The sequence below is a fragment of the Pelmatolapia mariae genome, linkage group LG18 (assembly GCF_036321145.2).
Source record: "Pelmatolapia mariae isolate MD_Pm_ZW linkage group LG18, Pm_UMD_F_2, whole genome shotgun sequence".
NCBI classification, from domain to species: domain Eukaryota; kingdom Metazoa; phylum Chordata; class Actinopteri; order Cichliformes; family Cichlidae; genus Pelmatolapia; species Pelmatolapia mariae.
The window spans coordinates 16,749,312-16,764,713 of record NC_086243.1 but is presented as its reverse complement, the minus strand read 5'-3'; the positions used below and the strand labels follow the sequence as shown (position 1 = coordinate 16,764,713).

The 15,402-nt window shown below is 41.3% G+C and overlaps 1 protein-coding gene across 4 annotated transcripts in view; it reads right to left on the bottom strand.

Annotated features, from left to right (window-relative positions):
• Positions 1-14,864, bottom strand: part of per2 (period circadian clock 2) — a 32,908-nt gene extending 18,044 nt beyond the window's left edge. For all 4 annotated transcript variants that reach the window (XM_063462872.1, XM_063462873.1, XM_063462874.1 and 1 more), the window contains exons 1-2: positions 14,681-14,864; positions 7,161-7,725 (exon numbers count right to left, since the gene is read on the bottom strand). In XM_063462872.1, coding sequence (XP_063318942.1) covers positions 7,161-7,609 — 449 coding nt within the window. In that variant the 5' untranslated portion in view covers positions 7,610-7,725; positions 14,681-14,864. The remainder of the gene's footprint in view (positions 1-7,160; positions 7,726-14,680) is intronic.
• Positions 14,865-15,402: the final 538 nt, after the last annotated feature.

Here is a 15,402-nt window from a genome sequence, read left to right as displayed (position 1 = left end):
TTTCAGTCAGTGCTCAAATTTCCATGCCAATGTAAAAAAGTGAAGCTAATTTTGTGTAAAAAGTACTCAAGTACAAGTATCTCAAAGGTGTAGTCAGTTATTTTCCAGTGACACAATATTTGAAATAGACAGCATTGGTGTAAATAATTTACCTAATAACATTTTATTCTTTAGACCCTTGGTGGGTTTTTTTACTACGACATGCACCTATTACACTTTGATGCTGCATATATGCATTTTTTTTAAACCCTCTTTTTCTGAATGACCTATATATATGTGTCAGCTGGTATTGGTCTGTCACAGATTAACTGGTATCACACCACAGTGCAGGCAGCAAGTAATCAGTCAATCCTACTATATTTGTATAGTACCTCCAAAGCAGGTTGGTGCAGTTCAAAGTACTTCACAGAAGACTGACGTGGAAATTAAGGCTGGACCAGGAGTAATAAAACCTCACAAATATGATGCAATAATAAATTTAAGAGTAAGCTACCAAAAAGTTCATCTCACCATCATTTTCCCATTTGACTATAACTCTATTAGTATATTATATGCATTAATACATACAAACAGTATTGTTAATGGTAGGGAATGAAAAAGGAAAATATATAATGTAAATATTTAGTATTTCACCACACTAGTATCTTCAAAAGCACCAGTATGTTTCTGTGCAATTTGCAGGCACCAGGACACCAAGCTGTACCAAAGAAAAGGATATCAAAAGGCAGCAAAAAATAAAATAAATTTACTCATTGATACTTTTTTGACCAATTTGATTTAAAGATAAGAGCACCTGTTCTGTTGCAACACTACAAAGTCAGAATATAAACAAAGTAGCCAGTCCACTGCACCGTATTAGCCAATAAGCTTGTCTAAAGACTATTAACAGCTGTCTGAGAAACTGACTCACCTGAGCTACAACTCAGCAAGCTACTATGAATAACCTCCTTACCCGACTAAGAATAGAAAACATCTTTACAAACAGCCTCTCCAAACACAAGTAGGAGTCTAATCCTGTCAAATATAGCCTTCAGTACTCAGAAATACAACAGCTGGTTTTAGACTGTACAGACTGACCATGTATTTGCGTTGAGCAGCCTAATTCACATTGTGGTAGTAAGTCTGTAGGTCGTTTAAACTAGTTACAATAAGAGCGCGCTCAAAGAGGCTAGTCTGCAGCAGGGACACAAGGTGACAATCAGGGCAATGCCATCCTGTTTAATTAGGAACTGCACAATGACTCTGTGGTTTTCTTATGTTTCACAGACATGAATAAGGCAGGCGTAAGTGGGCCTAAAAGCAGGTTTTAAAATGAACAGTTCTTTACATGAATGAATATAAGTGGAAAACACCCCCAGTTTGGGCTTTCTGGGTCAGTTTGGGCTTTCTGGCCCAAACTGACCCAGTCTTGTTTAAGGTTCAGAGTATTAATGGAAAAAGAAGTCACATTTCTGCAGCAGGTGTTAAAACAGATTTATCTGCATTTTTTCCACTCTCTTCCAGAGTTTGTTTAAAATTTAGCATAATGGTCCAAAACCACAGAACTGTGTTTTCTTCCATGTACCTACTGGCAAAAGTTAATTCAGATGAAATGTCAATTTTTAATCATTTCACCCTTTTATTTCCCCCTAAGTAGTTGCTGAATAACTAACAGCCAAACTATTGTCAAAAATGACTAATTTAAATCTGGCCACCGTTAATTTGTTTTAACAGGTCAAAGTCACAAACATAATCAAGTTTAGTGATTACAGATTAGGCAGCTGCAAAGAAGCAACTCACATGTTCTACTAGGTAAACTAACTGTTTGCCAACTCAGTCCTGTGGCTTGGAGGAGATCAAAATAATGGCTTCAGTTACCGATTGGAAAGGGCAGCAAGGTAAAGTGATGAAAATATTACAAGTGTGGTGTCCACTTTAATGGATGATCATTTTTCTTTAGGTGGGCCTTTGCTGGGATGCAATGGTAAACACCATGTACTCTTAGTAACAGGTTGTAGTGGGTGGTGTTACCTCATGCAGACTTATTTAAAACTACTACTTTCTGTACAGGCTTTGTTCTCCCTACCTTTTATGAGGTTTTCTTCCAGGTGCTCTGACTTCCTCCCACAGGCTAAACATTTTAGGCTAATTTGTGATTGTAAATTGGCTGTAGGTGTGAAAGTGAGCATGTGTGATTGTCTGGATCTCTGTGTTAGACCAGGGGAGTACTATGTCTCATCTCACTCAAAGTGATCTGGGACAGGCTCCAGATGAACACACAGTGAGAGGGAGAGACAGAGCAAACAGTATCCTGGCAAAGGCAGAGAGGAAGAAAGGGACAGAGAGCGAGAGAGGAGAAAGCAACCCAGAAGAAGCAGAGATCGTAACTTGGAGTATGGATCATTAAATTCCACAATTAACCTAAACTTCAACATGTTTATTATTAATTAGTTTTTGGGAGTGATTTAATGCCCACTGCCCATGGATACAAAGAGACTGATATTAGTTTTCCTACAAACACTGGGGCATAATCATGAATCCCCAAAGCAAAATTTCTGCTCCCTAAATATTGGCATTTGTGTGCTAGTTTAGCTCACTGGGTAGAGCAGATGACCTATATTCTGTAAGGCTAATGCAGAGACCTCAGTTTTAATCTGCAGTGAGGCTATTTGCGGTGTCTTTTCTGGCTCTTTCTTCCAGCTTTTCTGTCCTTTCTCCACTGTCATATCTCAAAAAAGGCTAAAAAGTTCAAGATAAATATGTATAAATTGTCAAATATCAGTGGTGCACTGCACTGTATCAGCCACCAAGCTATGAGATACTGACTCACCTGAACTATAACTCGGCAAGCTGCTATGAATAACCTCATCACTTGGCTAAGAATAGAAAACATATTATTTACAAAGAGTCTGTCCAAACACGATTAGGAGTCCAATTCTGTCAAACATTGCCTTCGGAAATGCAACGGCTGGTTTTAGACTGTACAGAGTGACCATGCATTAGTGTCGACACGCTGATTCACAATGTGGCTCTAACTCTGAGTTATTTCAATTAGTTAAAAAAAAGAGGCTCAAAGAGACTTTAATTTTTACACTGTGCACCAGAGACAGGAGGTGACGATCAGGGTGAGGCGGTCTTGTTTAAACTGCAGAGCGACAAATTTTTATGCGCGTTTGAGAGACATAAATAACCCAGGGAAGCCATAACACAGGTAAGTTTACACTGCAGTGCGCTTAAAATCAGTGGCTCATTCTCTACGACGACTATAAAGCTATATGAACTATATGAATAGTGAGAAAAGACAACAAGAAATGTGAATTAAAATTTTGATTTTCTTTTTTAGGGAGTTGATTAAAATAACAGTGTACAAGTGATATCAGTTCTGGCACTACATGGTAATTATTTCTACAGAGGAGTATGCAGACGTGACGCATGTACTCCTACACAGAGAGTGATTGTAGGGATGCAATTTTCTATTCAGAGCCTTTTGTCAAACAGTTATTCATTCACTGATAGCTGTGCAGATTCTTTATATAGTTAAACTATTTAGTCCAAAGAAATATATTTTAGAGCCATTTCTGACTGACTTCCTCTTTGGAGTACTGATGGAAAGTAAATATCTTTACAAACGGAGATTTTTAACCTTTTTATGTCTAAAATCCTGCATACATACATGGAAACACCTGTCCACACTAAGCGATAAATACTTATAAAATATATCTTTTATATCTTTCATACTGGTGCATTTTGATACATGTCCTACACATTTGATGCACTGTGATCCAGAGTTGTTAAAGACTAAAACGTGAACCCGTTTCTTACTTTGGACTTTCCCCTCCTTCAAATCTGCGTGCTGGCTTATCTCTGTATGTCTGGCAGATATAAATCTCGACAGAAAAGTTAAAAGCTGAAGAACTGGTGGCAGTCACCCACACTCACTAAAATGTGGGGCTGTTAACTGAGTTACATCAGCCGACAAAGATTTACTTTTTCTCAGAAGACATTTTGACTTGTCGCAGGAGAAAAAGGACAGGTGACATAACAGTGGCTCTTCTGGATTCGGCTGTACGAATAATTGATATTATTTTTCACACCTATGCTTTTAAAGGTCAAATGTTTGCTCCTACTCTAACACATATAACACTATTACTTGAAGTACATTCTCCTCCTTGCTTCACTCTCAAGTGTCACAGATGGATAAAGTGGGATATTAAAGGGGAAAACTGAAGGATACTCCTGCAGGTCTCACAACATGAATCTGTCTAACAGACTAGTGATGGACCGGAGCCTGGAGCTACAGGCTCAGAGAGAGTATAGTGTGTATTTATTCATTAATTGCTTTTACTTTTGTCCCCTTTTCATTAATTTTTAGCATGCTTCAGTGTATTAGAAGCATGATTTGACTTGAGTTCTTACTCTTTACACAAAATATGGGGTGAAATACCAGCCACTTAAGTAGGTGCACATGATAACCTGCCTGTTCATGCAAATATCTAATCAGCCAATCACCAGTTCAAAGCTTTAGACATGCAGACATGGTCAAGATAACCTGCACAGGTTCAAAGCAAACATCACAAAGTGGAAAAAATGTGTTGTAGGTGACTTTAAATGTGGCATGATTGTTAGTTAGACTGGTCTGAGTATTACAGAAACTGCTGATCAGCTGGGATTTTTCCACACAATCATCTCTAGGGTTTACAGATAATGGTCAAAAAAGAGAAAATAACCAGTGAGCAGCAGATCTCTGAGTGAAAATTGTTGGTTGATGTCAGAGGACTGCTTCAGCTGATAGGAAGGGAACTATAACTCAAATAAGCACTCATTAAAACCAAGGTATGAAGCCGAATGAATGCACAACACGCTGAACTTTGAAGCAGATTGGTTACAGCAGCAGGTGGCACTCCTGTCAGCTAAGAACAAGAAACTGAGACTCAAATTTGCACGAGGTCACCAAAATTGAAAAGAAGGAAAACGATGCCTGGTCTGACAAGTCTCCATGTCTGTTGAGACATTCAGATGATTGGGCCATAATTTGGAGTAAACAAGTGAAACATGAAAGCATGGATCCATCCTGCCTTGTATCAGCGAATCAGGCTGCTGATGGTAAAACATTGTGGGGAAAATTTCCTTGGTACACTGCACAGTGTCATTAAGGACCAAAACGTCCAACCCCCTTTTGTCACTTAAATTTTGCTATTTAAATGAGGAAGGTGAATGAGAAGGGGGGTGTATTAAAGAGCAACAGATGCAGGTAGCAAGGTACTAAACACAGAGAAAGATGGAGTATTTTTAGATTCTGAGGAAGCGATCTAGAAAAAAAACTGGTACAAAAGGTTAAAAGTTCAAATGAAGAGAGCGGCGTGAGTGAGAAGAGAGAGGAAAAAAAAGTAATAGCATTTTTTGAGGGCGGGAGCTATTGCGTGCGAGGCGCATACGGACAGGAAGAGGAGCGGTTTTTAAACAAATAAAAAAAAACTCCATAGTGAAAAGATCAAGTGAGGTAGGCCAGGCAAGGCTGAAAGTGAGGCAGTATAACGTCAATGCCTTCCACTTGGCCGGCGCCACCCAGTAAACAAAGACAAACATTTTGTTGCCATAGAAATGTCAAGGAGCTGGCGAGCATGACACAACCCATCTGCTATAAAGAGACAGCCAGCATCCAGTTTTCCTACTGGAAGGAATGGTCATTTTTATTTTTTCCACTGCTGTAGTCATGCCTTGGGCAGGCTGCACTGCGTCTGAACATTTTTTAAATCATGATGAAGTCACGTCTGCACGTTTGTGGAGAGGCAGGGGATTTTTTTTATTTTTTTGTACTTTAGTCATTTAAAGTTTTCTTTGAGAAATGCCGTAACCAATAACTCTTCGGATACTAAGGCTGTGATGTGACTGAACATTAAGTTAAACTACAAGGTGTGCTGCGGACAGTAAGCAAATATTAACTCTCACTCAGAGTGAGAAAAGTGAACATTAGAACACATCTGTAAACATCAATCCAGAAAAACACACAGCATGCTACCCTTTAAATTCTCTACAACGTGAGGATCATCTTTAAACATAAAGCTGAAACCACCTCACAATTCATGAAAATAGCCTTTATAATTAACCAGGGCTACATTAAACACTAACCACACAGCATCACAGCACAAGTGTCTAAAAATGAGGCAGAATTTAAACCTGTTTACTCCAGAACGAACAGAAGCGTGAAGCACATGGACGTATCTTGCCAAAACATGTTTTTTGTGTGTCCTACATAGAAATCAGATCATGTTTATCATGTTGGAGTCTTTTATAAAAAGTGCAAAAAACAGACACCAACTGCTCCTAGTATGACTCACTTGTATGCAATGTGAGCTGGCAATGAGATCTAGTTTAGGGAGTGAGAACATGTTTGCGGTAACACTAAATAATGTCAAATTAATCCTCATTTGGCAAAAGTCCCAACGTAACATTTTATGACAAACAGGATGTGACTGGCAGGAAGAACACCCCTAAAAGCACTTCCATTTGAAAGCCATTATTCAAATCAGTCCCAATTCACATTTATTTTATTTTTTTGCATGGGAACACTCACACCCAGGAAACCTACAACGCAGGTACATTTACATTTCAATTGGGCTTCTGGGGCCAAGAGCACGACAGCCATCACTGAAGCCTTGATTCACTCACTCATCTACATGCATTAGCCAATGGGGACGGATACATCAGCTGCTGATAACTGCATTTATTATGACTGTGACATGTTGATGGTCAATTTTTATGCTGATTGTTGTCACTCATTAGCAAAGGGCAAACGTAACTACGAGGGTAAAAGGAAAGCGCATAAATAACCCAGCACAGTTTTTCCCATGAGGAAAGCTGGTGTTATCTTCGGATTGGCATTTTTGGAATTTTCTTTTTTATCTAATGGGGTCTTGAAAAAACATTTATCAGCTGCTGCGGTAATTTGTAAGCACAGACACAGACGGCTGTGAACATTCTTTTTGTTGAACTACCTGCAGATTCCTGAGATAGCAACCTCGGGTCTTGACCCCATTTATTATCTCCTACTGCTGGCTTGTCAGACCGGCCAAAGACTTGTCAAAGACTCAGTACTTTGGTTGATTGTCTGTATGTGCTACTATGCAAAGACGAAGAGCAACCCTCATAATGATTTTATCAGTCCCACAACCACCACTGACCTCTTATTGCTCTCAGAGGATTCAAGCAGTGCCGAGTCCTTGCTGTTGCTAGTGGAGCTTCCCATCGACTCGTGGCCGGTGCTGTCGTTTCCATGACTTTCATTGCCGTGGCTTTCATTGCCGTGTGATTCGGTCCCACTCCCGCTCGATCCGCTACTCTTCATCTCCACATCCTCCTCGGGTAGTGACCGAGAGCGAGCGTTCTTGCGATGGTTGTCTGGCGAAGCGGGAGGGTCCTGACCGCTGCTGTCGCTGCCCTCAGAAGGGAGGCCCAGGTCAGGCCTACCTTGGCTGAAGGCACCCATGCGGTGCAGCTGTGCCATGGAGCTGCACCCTGGGTCCCCCCTTGGGATAGAGTTGCATGAAGTGGACGCTCTGCAACCCGAGGCTCCATCCTGATCCTCCAAACCTGGGAAGCAGTAGGGCTTGGAGTCTGAATCTTCTGACATCAGGAGATCTACACAGGCCTTGTTCCAGGTTAGTTTACTAGATGATTTAAAAAAACCCAATCACCCCATTTTTACAAGGGTGATAGCCGAGGGAATTAAAGAAGAAGTGGACTGATCTGCGGAGAGAAAGAGAGTACGCATGTTAGTAATGAAGTAAAACTTATCCATTACACATTTTATGACTGCATTATATGTACATAAATGGGTAATATATGATGGAATGAAGTGATAGTGGAAAAAAAAACCCCTGAGTCAACTAAGTTTTGATGTGCTATTATATTATTGTTAATACCAACAGAAATTGAAGTCAATAGATGCCTGGGTGAAGTAAGGTCAGTCAAACACATGCTTGCGAGATTGGTCAAGATTACTCCAAACCATATGCAATTTGCATTTAATTAGTCAAAACATAAAGCACCCACCAGCATTTCATTTGCAGACAACAACAACAACATATTTTTAAAAATTCTTTGAGACACAAATCAATGCTGCGCCCATCCTTCAAAAAGCTGTCTCGTCTTTGTCTGGTGTGAAATCAGAGCACATTGTGCTCTTTGACCCCTGACCTGTGAAGAGCCCTGCAGATTCTTCTCTGATGTACTGTAAAAATGGCTCTCTGGTACAGACAGCGTGGCCTTTAAGAACAGCAGGTCTGTCCCATGTGAGCCCTCCAACCCTTTCAAAGGATCTTTCACTCTGGGACACATGAAACACCAGACAAGCTGAATGCCATCATAGACTGCTGGCCAACAGTGACGGGGCTTTGGTCTGTTTTCTGTGGTTTTTTGACAAACTGTGCAAAACCTGTGCTCTGTTAAATAATGATGCAGTACAAAAGCCAGATTCCCAAATACTGGTGGTTGGAATTACTTCTGGTTACAGTAAGTGACGTAGAGCTCGGTGAGAACATCAACAGCATCGTGTTTGGAGTAAACAAGAAAAGGCCATGGCGATGGCTATGATCAGAAGAAGCGGCTAAAAGTTTTTTCCCTCAACAGGCCGTTTCTGGAAATTGATTTTTCAGCAGTGAAACTCTTTCTAAAGGGAAGCACTTTGAATCACAGCTAAAGACTGGAAATTTACAAGAGAATTTGCACAGTCAAATCAGTCAGGTGAGAACCTTTGTGAGAGTCACGTGTACGACATGTGCAAGACCAAATGGTAAAAAAGGCAGATTAAAAAGGCAGTATGTGCTGCTTCACTCTATAATGATACAGAATTAAACTAATTATGCACAGTGATGCAGTGTAACCCATGGTTTGTATGATTGCTTTGGTGTGCAAGTACTTTTTACTAAACTAAGTTCAAATAATGCTTTTTTTCTTTTAGTTAAAGAAAGATGATAGAAAGATGAATGTTCCCAAAACATATATTCAAACTTGAGATTTACAGTCATTCAAATAAAATCTTATCAGACACTCAGTTCTGTTTCTGGGCAGCATGTTGAAGTTAAAGCCACACTGTGCCCGTATTTAACCTCTAGTCTTGGATGCCTTCCAGGAATAATCTCCCTCGTCACTAGAATGCCTTTCCCCAGCCGTGCAATGGAAAATGTCTATATTCTCCTCTGCCTGAAGACACACAGCAGCTCTATGCCCTCCTTAAGTCACTAAGCCCGGAAGCAGAAGTGTATTTAGCCTCACAGAGTTAGCTTTTCAACGTCAAGCCCATACAAGCGCAACGACTTCTACGTAGGCAGGTGTTTGGATGTCACTAATGTTTGTTGTCTATTGATCTGGTAATGACCTGTTTGAAAGGTGTGTGTGTGTGTGTACAGTATGTGAAAAAAAAGTTGCTGGCTTGACAAAAATGTGTTTTTCATGTTGTTTCTGAAGCGTTTTTAAAACAGTAGATTTGTCCTACTTTCTACTCACGTTGCACCTGATCGATAAGTTCGACCTTCATCTGTTTGTCTTTTACTTAAAATAGAACACAGGTCAAATTAGACAGAATGACTGACAAGAATTGAGCAAGCGCAGAGGGATTTGATACTTTTCTTAAAGCACGATACAACTAAAAAAAACAAGGACCACACAAGCAGCACAACTCAGTTTCTCAAATTCACACAAAAATATTATTAAAGGTACAAAAAAAAGAAACGAAAACAGAAAAAATTGGCTCATTGAGCAGTTTAGAGTTCAAGGCGAAGGTTGCAACACTGACCTCTTGACTTTGCATTAAAAAGTTTATCACTTACTAAACTTTTATTGCATGTGTGCACGTGATCGTCTGCAAATCAGGCTGGCCCATCGATTGCGCAACATCACACAGTCATCCTTACTTTGTCAAGGGTACTGAGGTATTTGCATTAATAATGAGCAGATCTGTTGGCCTTTTCAAATGGCAGAAAGCAGTTGGCAGTCAGTAGCCTGCATATCCCTGACATGCTGTGAAGTAGGCATATTCTCTCTGTGAACTGGGTCAACGTACAGCCAAATAATAGGGACAATTAAGGGACAAGTGAGCAACTTGTGTTGTAGTTTTTAGACTGCTTGGCAAGCTAAACTGGAGCAGTGAGTTTGGCAATGACTTGTCATCGCTGCAAAGTGAGATGAGCTTTGTGGCTTTTTTTCAGCCTTTCCTTTCACACAAAAAGTCCATCATGTTGCACAGCGGACATTATAAATGAGAGATTTTGTTAAACCCAACATAGTGTACATACTGAACATTCTTCACTGACCGCTGACCCGTTCGTTTTAGTTAAATGGATGGGGGTTTTTGGCAGGCGCTGCTGCAGAAGCAAAAAATGCAAAAGCAAGTCTGGTCCAAAGTTGAAGAGCTGACTGGCAATGTTTCTAACATTCACAAAGTCCAGGAGTTCGCACTGGTTGCCAACTACCTACCAGACATTGACCTCTATCGCTCACTGTCATGCCAGTTGGCTCAATACCAGCAGACAGTCGGTTGAGAAAGATACTAAGAGAGACGGTTACCAAACACGAGCAGGATCAGATACTTAGAAAGGCTAAAAGAGAGAAAGTTCATCCATCCTCAAAAATATTCTCCTTGGACTAGATGGACTGCTTTAACTGTCTGTTCTTCACTTGGTTAGGTATTCAACTGCTTCTTAATGCAAATATCTAATCAGCCAATAATATAAGAGAAACTCGATGCATACCGGCGTGTCGACATAGTGTTATATGTGGCTGAAGTTCAAACCGAGCATCAGAATTGGGGAGCAAAGGTGATTTAAGTGACTTTGAGCATAACACATTGTTGGTGCCAGACTGACTGCTCAAGGATTTACAGATAGTGGTCCAAAAACAGACAGTTTCCAGCGAGCTGCAGTTATCTGGGTGAAAATACCTTGCTGATGCCAAAGCTCAGAGGGGAATGGCCAGACTGCTTTGAGCTGGTAGGAAGGCAACAGTAGCTCAAATAACAACTTGTTACAACCAAAGTATACAGAAGAGCAGTCATGAAGCAGATGGGCTACAGCAGCAGAAGAGCACACTGGACACCACTCCTGTCATCTAAGAGCAGAAAACTGAGGTGGTGGTGTAAAGAATGTGAAAGCATTGTTGTTTTTGTTTGCTTTTTGGATCTAGGCCCCCATAAAATCACTCCATCAAATTCTTATTTGGATGGAAGGCTAAGAATGTGAACAGAGACCTGTCACATGTCTGAAAGTAGGCTACATAGTACATGATGGTCCAGCAATGACAATCCAAGCTACTCTGGCAACACTGAGAAGTTTATGTAATTTATTGTTCAGAACCACTACACTATTTTGTTTACGGAAGCTGAGGACTTACTCAAAATAGATCCCCCTCTCTAATTTTTATTTGCTTGAAAGACAATTAACAAGAAAGAGTCAATAAACCCATGCAATAAAAGTCATTAACGGTGGTTCATTTTCAGCATTTACTCTTGGCCCACCACCTGTTAACCGTTTCTCAAAAAAGCCCATGAATGTCTGATTCCTCTCTGTAGTCAGGGTTACCCGAGGCCACCAGCATCTTTAATTGTTCCTTTTTTCCTGTCATTAACTGGGTCTTTTCCATCCAGTTGAGCTGCCGAGGAAGCAGAGGAGAGAACGAAATGAATTTCCTGTTGCCCAGTAAGAAACTAATCATCATTTTTAACTGGGTAAGCTCACAGGGACCTTGACTCATACTCGTCCCTCACGTGACATTTGCGCAGGGTTATCTTTTGGTTATCTTTCAGCAGCTTTGCATAATCAATACACACAGGCAGTGACACTATTAAGCATGAGTTACGATGCAGTTCTTGTCAAAGGAAGTGGTCAGGAAGCCTTTATATCCTCCACTGAGGTAAGCAGAAGGGGTAACAGGTGACAAACAAGGTAAGATCAGAAACATAACGCAATTACAGCCTCTATATTAGCAAATCTTCTTCAACACTTTCAATCCATTTAATGCAATCAGATGGTCGTTCTTCCGGGAACACGATGCTCACTTGGCCTTTCTGAATCTTCAAGGACAAAATGTCCCATTTAGAGATGGCTTAAAACTAAGGTTGTAATTAAGGTGGCAAATTAAGATTTGATTACATGTGTTCAGCCCCCTGAATCTATTCATCTCTCTAATCGTGACCGGAGTTTTCCTAGACGGCTGGAAAAAAAGACTGTCTGCAACACATTTCCAGATAACCTTGGTCCTTCTTAGAGTTATTTTCTGTTTTGTTGCTGGTCTCATTCAGAGCTACCAGAAATATTCAAACCTCATGCTGCTGACTTAAAAAACCCCCAACAGACTCATTGTTTAAACAGTCAAAACTCTTCCATCCTGAGATCCTAACAATAAGACTTATAAAAAGATCCACTGTTAGGTACAAATGTCACCGTACTGGTAATACACTGTGAGTACCAGCTGACTTCCAGATGTTTTAACTGCTAACTATACAGGAACCTGAGATTATATCACAATAACTAATATTAAACCAAATTACCCATCCCTTACTGCATATCACATGCTAGACTTGAAATTGAATATGAAAAAGTCCATAAGATCAAAAAAGCTCTAGCTTTACAAACAGCTCCAATCAAGCTGTAATTTTATTTCATAACATTCAGTGATACTCTGTGCCGTCTGCTCACTACATTCCCCTTCATGTGATTTTTATGTAATTCATCTTTTCTAGGGGAAATAACCAGTACCAGATTACACAACTGTGCCAAATGAAAGACGTTCTAAGGATTCATTCATAATTAATATTTACACACCAGAACTGCATAATTAATATGTTTATTACACTTTAATTGGACTCAAAACAACTCATATAACCGCGCAGAAGTAGCTGCAGATTTTTGTGCATCGTGTAGAAGGAGTCCATTACATTTCCATTATTATCACACAGGCAGTGTTTCTCAAAGTGTTTCTGGCACTCTGCCCCCCCCCCCCCCCCCCCCAGAATGTCTGAGAACCTCAGATACATGGGGTTACCCTTGAAACAATGCTGCAATAATGACTTTAGAGGCTTAATATAAAAAATAAACACCACTTCAAGATATTTGTCCAATGATTTGTTTTTGTAGGCAAAGTTCTTACACCATCATTTGTGTTACCACAAAATTTAACTGCATGTTTAAATTAGCAGACGGAGGCAGAAAAGCCTCATTTCTAAACTACCTATAAGTATTAAAACATCAGAGGCTAAAGGATTTAGTCTCAAGGAGTCTGAAGTCTTATGGATTTAATGTGGGGGTTTCCACCAGTGTGTGCATGGTGTGTCTTGCACACTTTAATATGATGGTATGTGTTTTACTTTAACGTCTCAGTTCTTACATGCATGCAAAAAAGTGCAAAACAATGACTTGTATGCACCATGACTCCATTCACGTGCAGACATGACTGCAGTCGCTCTTTGGGATTATTTCATAATTCCCTGACCTACATCTGTCCTTAATGACAGCTCAAAAACTTGCGGTAAATAAGACTCGCAGTGCGCGCGCACACACCTGCAGAGACCACCTAAGACTTTCTTTGCTGTAGACCACCAGAGTCCAAGCAAAAAATTCCAACTATTTTCAGCACGATTGCATCGAACTGCTGCACGTGTGCTTTGGCACCTTTCCCTTAGACTGTCCTACAGCACTGTGTGCTTTAAGATTCAGCTCTTTTTAACTATTTATCATAACAATAAACTCTGAGTGACATATGGTTAAAAAAAAAGAGAAAGAAATCTGCAAATTCATCTCCTGCTCCACTGCGATTGTGGGCAGGGAGTGCTGTGCCAAGGCAACCGTTCTTATTGCAACAGTAAGACAAAAATGCATAAATGAGATCTCCACTGAGCCCTATTTGCGTCACTCATCTTTCTCCTCCCTCCTCAGTCACAAAGGGCAAGGTGAATACACCCAAATTAAGCATTCCACACACACACTTCTTCCATTAAATAAGATCCACATTTGCATGCCGCATTTTGACTTGTCTTTATCCTCTTTTAGCAAAATTAAAAACCAGCATTTACTTTGTTTTCTCTCCAGTTTCCCTTGTAAGGACTTCTGCTGCTGCTGCTGCTGTTGAAGATGAATGAATGCTTTCATATAAGGATTGTCTCACTGTAGCAAAGACCAGCAGCCTGACTCAGCCTGTTCAGAAAAAGCGTGGCGCACAGCCCAGAGGTTTTCTAATAGGAACTGCGTGTGAACTTCTGCCATGTGCTGCTGCAGTAGCCTCTTTATGTAAGTCGTCAGGAGTTTTCATGTGTCAGTGACACTACAAACAGTGCGCTATATGCGACTCTGCCTTCGCTGCCCTATGCATCTCCGCCGCTGTGAAATACCTGCCAGATTAAACCCTTATGTTAAAGGTCCTCTGAGCGCAGGTCACCACCGGTATTTCACCTTAAAGTGCGGCGAGTTTCGTTCCGCTCCCGCTCTTACATGGGCACAGCCGGTGTCCCGCTGGAGTCTCCTGACCCTCACGGCAACACACAGTTATGCAACTTTCACCTCCCGCGATCCCACAGCAGAGCCCTTTTACACATTCAGAGCACAGCTGGATAAAAGTGGGGTCGGCTTCACCCCTACACGTTCAAGACAACCCGGAGAAGCGCTGCAGCGTCTTACGCACAAAAGAAAGAAAGAAAAGAGAAACTCCCACCAACCTGACAGAAGGCTGATCGTCTTTAGCTCCGGGTGTCTCCGGGAAATAAAGGCTGGCCTCTGGTGCAGTTTAGCGGTTGGATCCGTGCTGCGATGATTAGCGGGTCCCGACAGCCCTGCGTTCGTCTCTCAGCGATGCCCTCTACCCCGTTCTGATTTCCACTCACACCGGGACTCTGCCCTGGATCTCCAGCGCTGGCAGTGACCTCATTTCGATAGCGATCCTCCAGTTCCTTCGCTCATTGGCCCACAAACCTGTCGGTCTCTACGTCACGGCGCTCGCATCGAATCAGCGCCAGCCGCCCCCGCACGGGCGGGGGCTCCAACCGCCGCTCCGCACTGTGATTGGTCCCCCCTTATGCCACTCCTTTTATATAAGTGTGTCACCGCTTTCACGTGGAAACCCACGGCTACTGCCGGCGTGAGAGAAGCGAGAGCAAATCACTACGACGCAGCTGCCGGTGAATGAAGCAGTGGCGATGGTTGGCTCACAGCGGCTCAGAGCGGCCGACTGTTATCTAAACGGTTATACAAGTGTGTGTATGACCAATGTGGCTGAAGTGCGCAGTCATTCGCCTAAGCAGAAAAGTTCCTTGACTCTCCTAAAATAATGTGATATAACCCAAGGTCTCATTGATCGCGGCTGTTACCTAATTACAGTCACCCTTACATAAAAATAAGTGGGAACTTGTCGCTGAAGCTGCTTCTAAGAGATGTCGTAACA